Below are 13,199 nucleotides of genomic sequence, written 5' to 3'. Positions count from 1 at the left end.
TGTACATGTATAATATTGTAAATAGAATTATAAATTGAACATAAGTCAAATATGAGCGATGTGAAGGCGAAGAGGCAACGGGTTTTAAACCATCTACAACATAATATTTATAAAAATGCAAGCTTGTACAATACTGAATTTTATGAGCAGTTTGATAAATTCCTTTTTAATTATAGCATGCTTTTATTAAACCCGTCGAAAAAAAATGAATTATTATGCAGCCAATTAAGCTTTTTATGTCATACAAGCCACTTTTTTAGCAAAAAAAAAAATGAAAAAAATCTGAAAAAAGTAGATGCAGAAAATGGTGTAATCAATCAAAATAGAATCTGCAATGAAAATGAAGAAAAAGGTTCAAACGAACCCAAATTAGCAGAAACTGATATTGGGAATTATTCCGATATAAGCATAGACTTTGGAAGTAGTAGTAGCAGTAGTGGTAGTATTGAGGATAATGATGACGATAAATTAGAAAGCAAAGAAAATTATAATAATGATGCAGATGTGAATACCGATTCTTCTGTTAGATGTAACCCTTTACAGAATCAAAATAATATCAACTTATCAAATGAAGAAAAAAATAGTGACATAAATGATGAGGAAATAGTTTTTCAAACAAATATAATAGAAGAAAAAAAAAAAGAAATATTAAGCAAACTAAATGAACAAACACAAGAAGCTATTACATTAGTAACCCAACGTGAAGAACATAATCAGAACCCATTATTATTATATAACGAAATAAATGAATATATAAACTTTTTAATGATTAAAAATAAAGAAGATATAAATTATGTTGAAGAGTTATATTTTTTATGTTGTCAATTAGTTATTCATTATAAAAATAATCTATATCCAAGTATATTACTAAGTATTGTAAAAACATTTAAACAGATAAAGAGATATATATGTTATGTAAAATATATACAAATATTAATATATATGAGTGATATTCCTATTCATAGAATCAAAGCATATATATATAAATGTGTTAGTAATATGGTTTTATATATAAATAAGAAGACGAGAGATGAAAAATTAAAAAATTCAGTTTTAGATGTATTACATGAAGCTTTTGCTGAAAATAGTCAAAGAAAAATGATTAAAAAAAAATATGCATCTAATATAAATAGTTTTACATATTTTAAAAATATAAAAGTAAATGAATCTATGAATAATTTTGCATGTAGTATACTTATTGATATGATAAAAAAAAATGTTTATACTCAAAAAAAAAAAAATATAAATATAATATCTGAAGGAATATTTTATAAAAATCTAAAAATTGTAAAATGTGTTGCATATGCTTTGTTAGGAAAATATGATATAAAAGAATTTTCAATAAAAATAAATAAAGAGATTGAAAATAAAAATAAAAATATCGATGAATTAAAATCTATAAGTAATCAGACACATCAAAAAATGACAAAAGCAAAAATAAAAAAATTACATTTAAAAAAAGGAAAAATTATGGATGAACTTAATAATAATAAAAATTCATCTGATGAAGAAAAAGATATATATGCATCTAATTATGTTAATTATTTATTTATAGATTCATTATTTGATCCTTATTCATTTGCATCTAAAATATTTAATATTATATATACAAAATATAGATCAAATAATAATAATACTATTAAAATTTTACTTTTAAATATTTTATGCCGAATTTATCAACGATATAAAATCATTGAAGAAAACTTTTTTTTATATTTCGAGAATACAATATATCATTTAAAAAATAAAAATACTTTGTCAAAATATTTATCAATCTTTATTCAATCATTACATGATGATATACCAATACAATATGTACAAAGAATTGTCTACGTTTTAATTAAAAAATTTTTACTTTTAAATTTATCTGAAGAATTTGTTTATCTAATTATTAATTCAATAATCGAAATTATTATTAAATGCCCTAACTGTTTAAATGAGGAAATATTTGAATCTGTCATAATATTTAAAGATTACAAAAATAAAAATATTTCCATCCTCATTCGACGATTTATTAATGTTGCAAAAAATACAAACCCTCATGTTATGTCTAAAAAACTATGGGACAAAAAAACAGCCATGCTAGTTCAACGTGAAAAAATTCTCTCAGATTTACCTGCAGCTCGACACGATCAATCCATATTGCAATACTCCTACTTGCTCGAACAAGCCTCAAGGGGCAAGCGGGCTCGTGAGGAGGTAGATGCAGAAGAGGAAGAAGATGTAGAGGAAGATGTAGAAGAGGAAGTAGGTGAAGAAGATGGAGAAAATGAAGAAGATGTAGAAGAGGAAGCAGATGCAGAGGAAGATGCAGAAGAGGACGAAGACGAGATAGATGCAGAGGAGGAGGAAGAGGAAGGAGATGTAGAGGGAGAAGTGGACAAAGAGGAAGGAGATGTAGAGGGAGAAGCGGACAAAGAGGAAGGAGATGTAGAGGGAGAAGCGGACAAAGAGGAAGGAGATGTAGAGATAAGGGCGGACCGGAAGAAAGCGAGAAGGGAGAAAAAGATAAAAAGTGAACTGAAGATACAAAGAAAAAATGAGGAAATATTAAGTGAAAGAATATTAACAGATGAAGATTTTAAAAAATTAAAAAAAATGAAAGAATATATTGAAAATAATAAAAATGTTGTTTTGTCTGAATTAGCAGAAATATGTAATGACGAATATGAAGAAGATACAGATAGTGACAGTGATAGTGAAAAGGAAAAAATAATAACAGAGGATCAATTATTATATAAAAAAAAATTAAAAAAAAAAGAAATAATTAAGATTAAAAATCAAAATAGTGGAGAAACCCGATTTAAAACCAATAAAGAAAAGGAAAAAAAAAAATCAGTTATGATGCTTATGCAAAAATTAAAAAAAAAAAAAAATGCAGTTATACAATATGGTAAACTTAAAAAAAAATTAAAAGGAAAGTTAGCTGCTCGAGCTAAAAAACGCCAAATCATAAACAAAAGAATTGCTAAAAAATTAAGTCGACGTAAAAGATGATGCTATAAAAAAAAGGAAAGACAATATTTATAATCACAAATACAAAATAGAATATCATTTTTGCTAATCACTAATTCTAATTTTATGCCCAACAAAATGAATGACTCAAAACAGGAAATTTAAACCTGTGAATAAAATAGATAAGCAGCTAAACAGATAAAAAATGTTTTATATGCTATCATTTTTTTCTTATTTTTTAATTGTGTTTATATTTTTTCGTGTTTTAATATTTTTTGCATATTGATAAATTATGTCTAACTCAGGAATCTTTAATCCCCAAAAGTTTTTTAATTATTTTTTTTTTCCTCTGTAAAATAAAAAAAAAAAACAAAAAAACGGAAAAAAAAAGCATAGAAAATATGTTATATATATAACAGATATGCAATAAATGCATCATTTTATTATTTTTTTATTTTTTCAAATAAAAAGCAAAATAAACATAGGATCACATAATATATACATCTTGATCTTATTTGTATTCCCTATTCTTTCATTCTCTATATCTGGACCGATCTACAGGTTTTCTGGATTATTATAATTTCATAGATTTGCTAAAAAAGAGAAAGATAAAAAAAAGAAAGAAAAAAAAAACAAACCGCAGAAAATGTGGAAATTAAAATGAATATCTATATCAATGATAAATAAATGCTGAGAGAATTACAAAACAGCAATTTATTTTATTCGAATTATTAAGGGATTATATATCCCCCCATTTACGTTTTAAACACAAATAGGTACGAATACACCATCTTGTCAGTCTTCATCAGACCCATCAGAATACGCACAATTCCCTAACTTCAAGTTTAAGTTAAAAAGAGAAGAATGAGATTTTTTAAAATTATATTTTACATTTTTAAAATTTTTCATAAGAAATTTTTTTTCGCTATAATAATTGGCTTCTATAATATTGGCTCCAAATTTCCTACCACTAAGTTCTTTTCTTGTTTTAGTTGCTCCTTCGATTGTTTCAAAATAAATAAAAGCACAACCAATGGAACTCAGATCATAGTAGGGATGTTCCCGATCTTGGTCTGTTTCCTCATCTTCATTATCATCTTTTTCTGTTTTTTCAACCAAATCACTATTAGATTGTTCATCAGTTTCGTTGACTTTATCAGATGACACACCCTCTTCATTTATTTTGTCATTTTCTTTCTTTGATTTGTTGGTTAAATATTCATAAGTTTCTGGTGATATAAGAGGTAAAACAACCTCAACAACAGGCCCATATTTTTCACATTCGATTTTAATATCTTCTGAGATTTCTTTATAATCTTCAGGATTAGATAGTTCATCAAATGTAGCAATTTTACTTAATACAACAACTTTTGTTGGTATTTGCTGAGAAAGAATAGAATTTTTATTTTGCATATATTTTTTTTTAACTAGCTGATTAATTGTAGGATCATTAACAATTTCATATTCAAATTGGATTCTATAACTAGTGTTTTGATTTAATATTTTATGAGCTTGTATTGCATTTTCTACATTATTATATTCAACAAGACAAATATAAGTATCTGAATTTTCTTCACCTTCAAAAAATTCAAAACTTTGAATTTCTCCAAAGGCTTCTAATAATTCTTTAATTTTATTAGTCTCATTATTTTTAGAAATATTTGATACACATAGTTTTTGTAATTTAATCATATCAACAGGAAGATATTCATTTTTTGTTTCATCTCGATTTTGATGAAATATAACAAATGCTTTTATTCCTATTAACCCTTGAGATAGATAATATGTATCTATAGGAGGAATAGTAGCTGGTGGTATTAGTTTTGTATATTCGGCTGGAAATGTTTTAGGCCTTCCAATACGAAGATTATTAGTGTAAAAATATATACCATTTAATAACATACAGTTTGATGTATCTTGTAAACTTCTAAATTCAACAAATGCATATCTTGTATCACCACGGATACATGCTTTTAAACATATATTTTCATTTTCATTTTCTTTATTATATAATATTAATAAACATGTATTTAAAAATTTTACTATTTCTTGTATATCTATATTTTGTGGAATATTACCAACATATAATTCTCTAGCTGTTTTTTCAGCATTAGCATCAATTGTTGATAATCCTAATTCACCAATACCAAGTGCTGTTTTATATAATTGTTGTAACGATTGTGTATTTAGAAGTAAATTTAATGGACTTTGATTTAGTCCTATACCTTTTTTATCCTCTAGTAATTTATTTCTTGCATCTAATAATAGGTTTGCAGGATTTGCAATTCCATTATCACCACTTTGACTTGAATTAGATGCAAGTATATTGAGTAATGCTGATGGATCATTTAAATTAGCATTTGCTATATTGCTTGCATTTAAAAGTAAATTAGCATTATCAATAATGTTACTATTTGGATTTTCTGAAGAAAAATTACTTTTTTTTCTTTTACTTTTATTATTATCACTATTATCATCTGTTTCAGATTCAGGAGGAGAATCAAATTTATAACTTCTTTCTCTACGTTTATATCTTCGTTCTCTTTCCCTATCTCTTTCTCTATCCCTTCTTCTTTTCCGTCTTCTTCGTTCACTACTTCTATGTCGATCTCTTCTTGATCTTCGATCTGAACTTCTGTGTCTTCTTCTTCTTCTTTCTCTATAAATACTTCTACTATGACTTCTCATTTTTTTTCGATGACTCTCACTTCCACTACTACTTCGAACACTACTTTTTTCAGATCCTTCATTACTATCATCACTTTCATTTTTATTTTCACTTTCATCTTCTTCCCCTTTTTCAATGGCTTTTTTCTTTTTATTCACTTCTCTACTTTCTTCTTCTTCTTCTTCTTCTGAATCATTACTACTGTTACTATCTTTACTTTTATCATCCTCCCTATCTCGTCTCTTATATTTTCTTTTTTCTTTTATTTTTTCGTCATCTGAACTTCTATTCCTATGTTTACTACTCTTTATACGAACTTCTACATTAGTATATGTTCCCCGAAGTTTGTATTTGTCTCTACTTCGGTCCCTACTTCTGCCCCGACTTCTATCTCGGTGCCTTTTACGTTCTCTCCTCATTTTTTCATATTTTTCACTATACTCTTTTTTATGTTTTACATCTGACTCACTACTGCTACTTTCATTATCACTACTACTATTACTACTACTAATATTTGAATCTTCTTCTCGTTTTTTTCTTTTCATTTCTTTATATTTTATTCGGTTTTCTCGTTCTCTATCACGATCTCTATGATGTTTTTTTTCATCCTCTTCTTTTTCATCTTCATCTTCCTCTTCCTTTTCCTCTTCTTGCTCTTTACCCCTTTCTCGATGTTTCCCTCTTTCCTTTTCATGCTGTATTTTTCGTTTTCTTTCAATTAACTTTTTTTTTTTTGTTTCTTCATCATCTGTTGTATCTTCTTGATAAGTATTATCATTCTCAGTTGGACTATGATATTGTTTTTTTTCAAATATTCCCATTTTAAAAAAAAAAATATAATTTATTTCATCCCTTTCTTCAATACAATATTATGATGAGACTAGATATACTTTGAGTTCTTATACTCTTCCCTTTTTTATTTTTCTCATCATAAAAGTTTGAAGATTTTTTTAATAAAATGCGTTAAGATAGAAGAAAAAAAAAATCAATTACCTGAATAAATTATTACAAAAAAAAAAAAAAAGAAAAAGTAATATTTTGAATATCTAATTTTTATTTTTCTTCCTAAAATTTAATTAACAAATATTATTTTTTCTTTTTTATAAAATTGTAATTTTAATAAATAATAATATAGGGTAATGATAATATATATTTATTTTGTTTTTTTTTCTTCTGCCATACATACGTTCATTCCATATATCACGCATATTTTTAATTCAAAAAATTTGCATAAGTATGTATATAATATATTCATAAAGTTAATATAAATTTTATACTATTAATATATTTACAAAAAATATATTTTATATTAACTTTTGAAAAAAAGTAATTCCAAATTTTGATGAAAATATAAACATTATTTTCTGCATAGGCAAGAATTATATATCATCATAAAATATTCAGAAAAAAAGCAAAAAAAATAATAACATTGGATAGTAAAGCAATACAATTTTCAGCCTTATATAGATTTATAAATAAGAATATAAATAAAATATAGTTTTATTATCATTTTATTCACAATACTTTTTTCTCATTCCTTACTCTTTAATAATTATTTAACCGTTTCATTGTTTCTACTTTTTATTTGTAATATTTGTTCATCAAATTAAAGGGTGAACATGGTATGCTTATATATGAATATGATGAGCTGTTATTTGTGTTCTTAATGAAGAAAGAAAAATAATATGAAATAATTGAATAGCATTGAAATAGTTTAGCATATAATGAAACTCAATAAAACGAAATATAATTATATCAAACTAATCCTTTGATGTTATTTTTAATTTTAGATGATACATTTTTATTATGTTTAAAAATTTTATAATCAATGGTATACACATAAATTATGTTGAGATATAGTTTTCTGTATATATATTACCTATACAATTTCTATTGCATATGCTACATTTTTAGTTGCCCGAAAAAAAACATATCATGGTGTCTCATCACTAATGAATAACCATGCAAAATCATAAACCCACATCAAAGAAATTCTACTATAATATAAATTTTATTATTGTTAGAATTTGTCTATAAACAATTTTACTAAAAAAAATTAAAAAGAAAAAAGAAAAGAAAAATGAAAAGAAAAATGAACATTTTTATTCATAATATTAGTGATATAGTAAAACAATTTTATAGCCCGTTTTTGAGTTTCATTTTTGGATATACATTAGGTTAACTATTTTAGTTTTTTTTTTCATTCCTTTGTATATATTCCTTTTAGTTCTTTAATTCCATAATTTTTTATCAATAAAATAGTTGTAAATGTGTTGAGATATTTCATATTCAATATTCTCAAATTTATCATTTTTTTTTAATAAATAATAATTTTTTTGATTTTTAAAAACATAAACATATTCATATCTGTAATTTAACACGTTTGCTATTAATATATCCGAATATTTTACTCGATCACATGCCTTTTTTAATAGTACTTCTTCATTATTTTCCAACTTAAAACTACAAACATTTAAAAGAGGGAATTGTCTATATATTATTTTATAAAACTTTGGGCTTAAGGGCATATTAAGATTAAGCCCATTTTTTTTATCACTATCAATTTTGTCTCTACTTAATTGGTTATATGGTATATAGTAATCACTTACAGCTGCACACAAAATTATTATTTGTGACAAAGGATAAAAAATAGCGTCATTCAAATTGTGGCTATCATTTACGCTATTTTTTTTTTTTTTTTTTTCACAAACAATATAGCTAATTTTGTTCATAAAAAAAATGATCTTATAAATTTTTTCTTTTAAAGAAATATCACATTTTAAAGACACATCACCCTTTTTATTTAACCAACTATTTAAAATTTTAACCATATCATTAATAAATAATTTTAAATCAGTAAATACATTTGTTTCGTCGTCAGGGCATTTTTCAAATATCATATTCTCAATTTCTTTATTATTAAATTCTGTAATTTGCCTTAACACGTTCAGAAAAAAATCATCATTACTTAATTTACCTGAACATATCAGATTTTCTAATTCGCTACTTAGCAAAAGGCTATATAAGCTATTTAACATGTGATAAACTTGGTTATATATTTGTTTTGTAGGTGTAGTATTGCAACATATTCCGTCTTTTTGTATAACACACAAATTGTTTTCATCATGCGAAACATTCGCTATTTCATCTAATTCCCCATTTTTATAATTTTGACAATTTGTGTATTTTTTTGAGAATCCCTTCTTAACATGTTCATGCAAAATTTTACAAATTTCAATTAAGTAAAAGGCATAATCAAAAATTGTTTCAAAAGGAATACAAAAAAGATTTTTTTCATATTTTCTAAAATTTTCAATATCACTAATCAATAAATTGTTATCCACATTATTTAAATTAAAATATATATTTTTATTTTTTATTTCAAAATTATTTAACGTAGACAATTGTTTTAAATTATATTCAAAAGGCTTAAATGTACCTTTTCTATATAAAAAAATTACTTTTTTATTTTTCAAAAGAAAATATTCTCCTATAAGTGCTCCCCGTTTTCCTGTTGAAAAATTTTCAATACTTCTTACTGAGGCATGCTCTAATGAAACTTTAGTTCCTCCAGAGGTAATCAAAATTATTTCGTTCAGATTTTTATTATAGTCATAATTATTCTCAAAAAACTTACTTTTTAATTCGTTTAATATATTATCCAAATTATGAGGTCGTAGTTCCTCATTGAAAAAATCTGGATAATCAGAAAAATATTCCTTCATCCTTCATCACTTTTTATTTATCAATTTATGACTTTTAATATTGATCTGTTTGCTAATTTAATTGTTCTATAATTTTCCTAAATAATTTGGAAAATATTCAAGATACCTTTAATTATTTCCATCCAAAATATTTTCAAAAAAATTGATAATAAAAAAAAACAGTGCATACAAATTCATCACATTATTTTATTATATGTTAGCAAATTTTATTCAAGTTTATTCTACTATGGTTTTCGATCATATGCATATATATTCTTAACATTGATGTTATTATTATATTTTTTATTTCTTAAATGTAATTCCATATTATTCGTAATTTTACTTTACTATTTTTTTGCATTGTATATACCCAAATTTGTTGATAATTTTTCTCCATAATTTATTCGAGTTACATTATCGTAAGAGAAAAGAATTATATAAATATATACAAAAATTAAAAAAATAACAAACAAATATAATAGTAAAACCACAATATGTAAAGAAGCCACAATAATAAAGTAAAGCCAAATGAAGATGCTTCTATATGCCTCTACTGCAAGTTCATAGATTTTTTTTTGTTTCAAATAAAAGTACTGTATACATTATACAATTGCCAATTTTAGAATTATTTATGTAGTATACATATTTTATAAACTTATTTGCATTCTTTATTTCTTTTTAATTGAGGCTTGGACGAAAACAATAAATTTGTCTTCAGGAATATATATTTTTTTACATACAACACGGCTCTTTTTTTTTATTCTATCCCCTAATGAACAATGCAAGTAGAGAAACGAATTGACAGCCGAAACTTCGATTTCGTATTGCCTGTGCATGTAGATATTGATCAGATAAATGAAGTAAACAAGACTTGTAAATATATTAGTGGGAATGTAAATCCTGAGATATACACTAAAAATACGAATAATAAAATAACTAAAATAATAGGTGGTGATTACAACTATGAAATAGTGAATGAACATTCTAATGAAAATGGAGAAGAAGTCATAAAAAAAAAAGTAATAATTGGAAATGGATCGAGTAGTATTGTATGTACTACTTTAATAGGACCTACAGCAAATAATCTAATGTTTAGTAAAAATATCGAACTAACACAAATAAATATCCGTATTAAAAATATGCAAGGTTATAGAAATGAGAGAGAAAAAATATTTGAAGAAATCATTGTAAAAAATTTTGAACAAGTAATAGATCATGGCCTATATAAGTTTCAACAGTTTAATATAAAAGTACAAATTTTACAAGAAACATCATATATATTATCAAGTATAATAAATTCAATCACTTTAAATTTTATATGTAACAATATAAGTATGAACTATGTAATAAATTCGGTCAACATTGGTATTGTTGATAAAGAAAAGTATATTAATTTCTTAGAAAAAAAATATGCTGTTTCATCTTTACTACCTGAAGCAGCAATAAAACTTCAAGACCAAGTTAATATTAGTAAACTATGCTCTGATACTAATTATAATAGCACCCTTACTAATCAAGAAGTTGACGAAAAACATGATAAGCCTATGTATGAACATGAAAGAACATACCATTCATTTAAAAATTCATTATTTTATGAGCATAATAATAATAGATATATTCCTAAAATAATTTTAGACCCTCTTGATAAAGAAATAGAACTTTATTGTAGTAGTGCATTTTGTTTCATCATAGCTCCAGATTTTAATAAAATTTTATCAAACATATTAATAAAAAGTAATATAGGAATTTCCAACGATATTTTTAAAATATCAAAATCTTATGCTTGTAAATTTTCACAACTTTTACATGAACATGTCAGAAAAAGTTTTAATGAACATTTAGCCCGTCTCGAAACGACACTCTCTAGTAATTACTTTTTTTGAATAATAAATATTAATCAAACTACTCCAATTGGGAATTTCGAAGATAATTGGGATACCCCATTTTCAATTTTTCGTTATATTATGCATTACCCTTTTATTATTTTTATTTTTTTGTTTCTTTACCATACAAACACAGTATCGACTTTTTTATTTTCTACACGCATAATACTACATTATATATGTATACGATTTTTTTTTTCCAACTCACTTAAATTTTATGTTGCTTAATTTCTGACCCAATTTAGCTAACTAGCTATTTTTTTTCCAACTCACTTAAATTTTATGTTGCTTAATTTCTGACCCAATTTAGCTAACTAGCTATTTTTTTTTCAACTTACTTAAATTTATGTTGCTTAATTTCTGACCCAATTTAGCTAACTAGCCATTTTTTTCCCCCTCATTTTGCAATGATGTAAAACGGCTTTCTGTGCAGTCATTTTTATGAGCCTACAATTTTTAAGGAAAAAAATAATTCATACCTCCAAATGTGGGCATAGAAATGTATAATTATATATATATATATTTTTACTAACAAATGGATAGTAAAAAAAAATTATTATCATGATATCTGCATTAGCAAATACAATAAATAAGAATGTTGTTTCGTTTTACGTAAGCGGTAATTATTGTAGCCCAATTTCACACTTGCCAAAAACTGGGCTCTTTGGGATATATTCTCATAAGCTATATGTTCAAAGTAATAACAAAATCGTTTTAAAAAATGTAAAAAAAATAAAAAATGATACGAATAGTATACACAGGCATGAAGAGCTTTGTTCACCTGCTTATATAGGAACCCATTTCAACTCTGAAAATTTGAATTATTATGATCAAAAAGAAAATAAAACAAATTATTTAACTAAGATAGGATGTGGAAATGCTTATGATAGTAATATAACTTTTGGAATATATCCAATTCTTTCAACTTTTGTTAAGTTTAATAAATTTATTGGAAAATGTCAGTTTAGTACAAAAAATATAAGAGGAAGAATGTTTTATAAAAGAAGACCAAAACAAATACCAAAATTAAAAAAAAAAAATTGGAGATCAAAATGGTTAGAAGGTGCACCACAAAAAAGAGGTATATGTTTAAAAGTTCGAGTTCAAACACCCAAAAAACCAAATTCAGGATTAAAAAAAATAGCACGTGTTCGATTATCCACAGGAAGAATTGTTTCTGTTTATATACCTGGTATTGGTCATAATTTAAACACACATAGTATTATATTAGTAAGAGGTGGTAGATGTAAAGATATACCTGGATGTAATTATAAAGCTATTCGAGGTGTATATGATTTATTACCAGTAAAAAATAGATTCCGTGGAAGAAGTAAATATGGTGTTAAACTTTCAGAAGATAAAAGAAAACATTTATTAGAACGATATAACTTTAAACATATTACAATACAAAAAGACATTGATGAGTTTAATAAATTTAAATGGTATAATTTTGTAGATAAAGATAAAAATTTAAGAGATAAACCTTTGGAACCTAATGAAAATACACCCATAGATATTTTCCATTTTAACACATATTATAGAAATAAAAAATTTCAAAAGTCTGAAGAAGAGTAAATAATATCTCAATCAAATTTTTACAAACTACTATTCTTCTTCTTTTTCATGCTAACCCAAAATTAAAACATAAAATTGTGCATTCATACTATACTAAAAAAATATATTTTTTTTGTTATCATATATTTTTACTGATTTTATTCGTTCATTTTGTAATTTTATTTTATACTCATTTATTTTTTGAATATTTTTCATCTTTTTCTCCATCCCTAAACTATACACACTTTTTTAATTCCCCTTTTGTTTTAAATCAACGCATTAGTACTTAAGTTCTTTCTTTCTCATAACAAAATAAAGGAAAATGGAAAGGGTTCAAAAAGAGATTGAAAAAGAATGGGTGACATGGTTAGTGCCATATTTACAGTTTAATCTTGTAAATAATTTTCCTTTTCACACCCAAAACATATTTAATGT

At 24.7% G+C, this 13,199-nt stretch overlaps 5 protein-coding genes across 5 annotated transcripts; 3 read left to right on the top strand and 2 right to left on the bottom strand.

The window, feature by feature from the left end:
* Positions 1-51: 51 nt before the first annotated feature.
* Positions 52-2,997, top strand: PVVCY_0601410 (protein SDA1, putative; the record flags this gene model as incomplete). Its single annotated transcript, XM_008627282.1, has 1 exon — positions 52-2,997. The coding sequence occupies one exon, from the start codon at positions 52-54 to the stop codon at positions 2,995-2,997; it is 2,946 nt and encodes a 981-aa protein (XP_008625504.1).
* Positions 2,998-3,750: 753 nt separating this feature from the next.
* Positions 3,751-6,444, bottom strand: PVVCY_0601400 (RNA-binding protein, putative; the record flags this gene model as incomplete). Its single annotated transcript, XM_008627281.1, has 1 exon — positions 3,751-6,444. The coding sequence occupies one exon, from the start codon at positions 6,442-6,444 to the stop codon at positions 3,751-3,753; it is 2,694 nt and encodes an 897-aa protein (XP_008625503.1).
* Positions 6,445-7,854: 1,410 nt separating this feature from the next.
* PVVCY_0601390 (phosphopantothenoylcysteine synthetase, putative) lies at positions 7,855-9,348 on the bottom strand (the record flags this gene model as incomplete). Its single annotated transcript, XM_008627280.1, has 1 exon — positions 7,855-9,348. The coding sequence occupies one exon, from the start codon at positions 9,346-9,348 to the stop codon at positions 7,855-7,857; it is 1,494 nt and encodes a 497-aa protein (XP_008625502.1).
* A 758-nt stretch (positions 9,349-10,106) lies between these two features.
* PVVCY_0601380 (conserved Plasmodium protein, unknown function) lies at positions 10,107-11,210 on the top strand (the record flags this gene model as incomplete). Its single annotated transcript, XM_008627279.1, has 1 exon — positions 10,107-11,210. One exon carries the CDS (start codon positions 10,107-10,109, stop codon positions 11,208-11,210), a length of 1,104 nt encoding a protein of 367 aa, XP_008625501.1.
* A 561-nt stretch (positions 11,211-11,771) lies between these two features.
* Positions 11,772-12,785, top strand: PVVCY_0601370 (mitochondrial ribosomal protein S12 precursor, putative; the record flags this gene model as incomplete). The annotated part of the gene is made up of 1 exon (XM_008627278.1): positions 11,772-12,785. One exon carries the CDS (start codon positions 11,772-11,774, stop codon positions 12,783-12,785), a length of 1,014 nt encoding a protein of 337 aa, XP_008625500.1.
* Between the last annotated feature and the right edge of the window lie 414 nt (positions 12,786-13,199).

Source organism: Plasmodium vinckei, assembly GCF_900681995.1.
Source record: "Plasmodium vinckei vinckei genome assembly, chromosome: PVVCY_06".
Classification (NCBI taxonomy): Eukaryota; Apicomplexa; class Aconoidasida; order Haemosporida; family Plasmodiidae; genus Plasmodium; species Plasmodium vinckei.
Note: the sequence above shows the minus strand (reverse complement) of the source record. Positions and strands in the feature narration are given on the sequence as shown.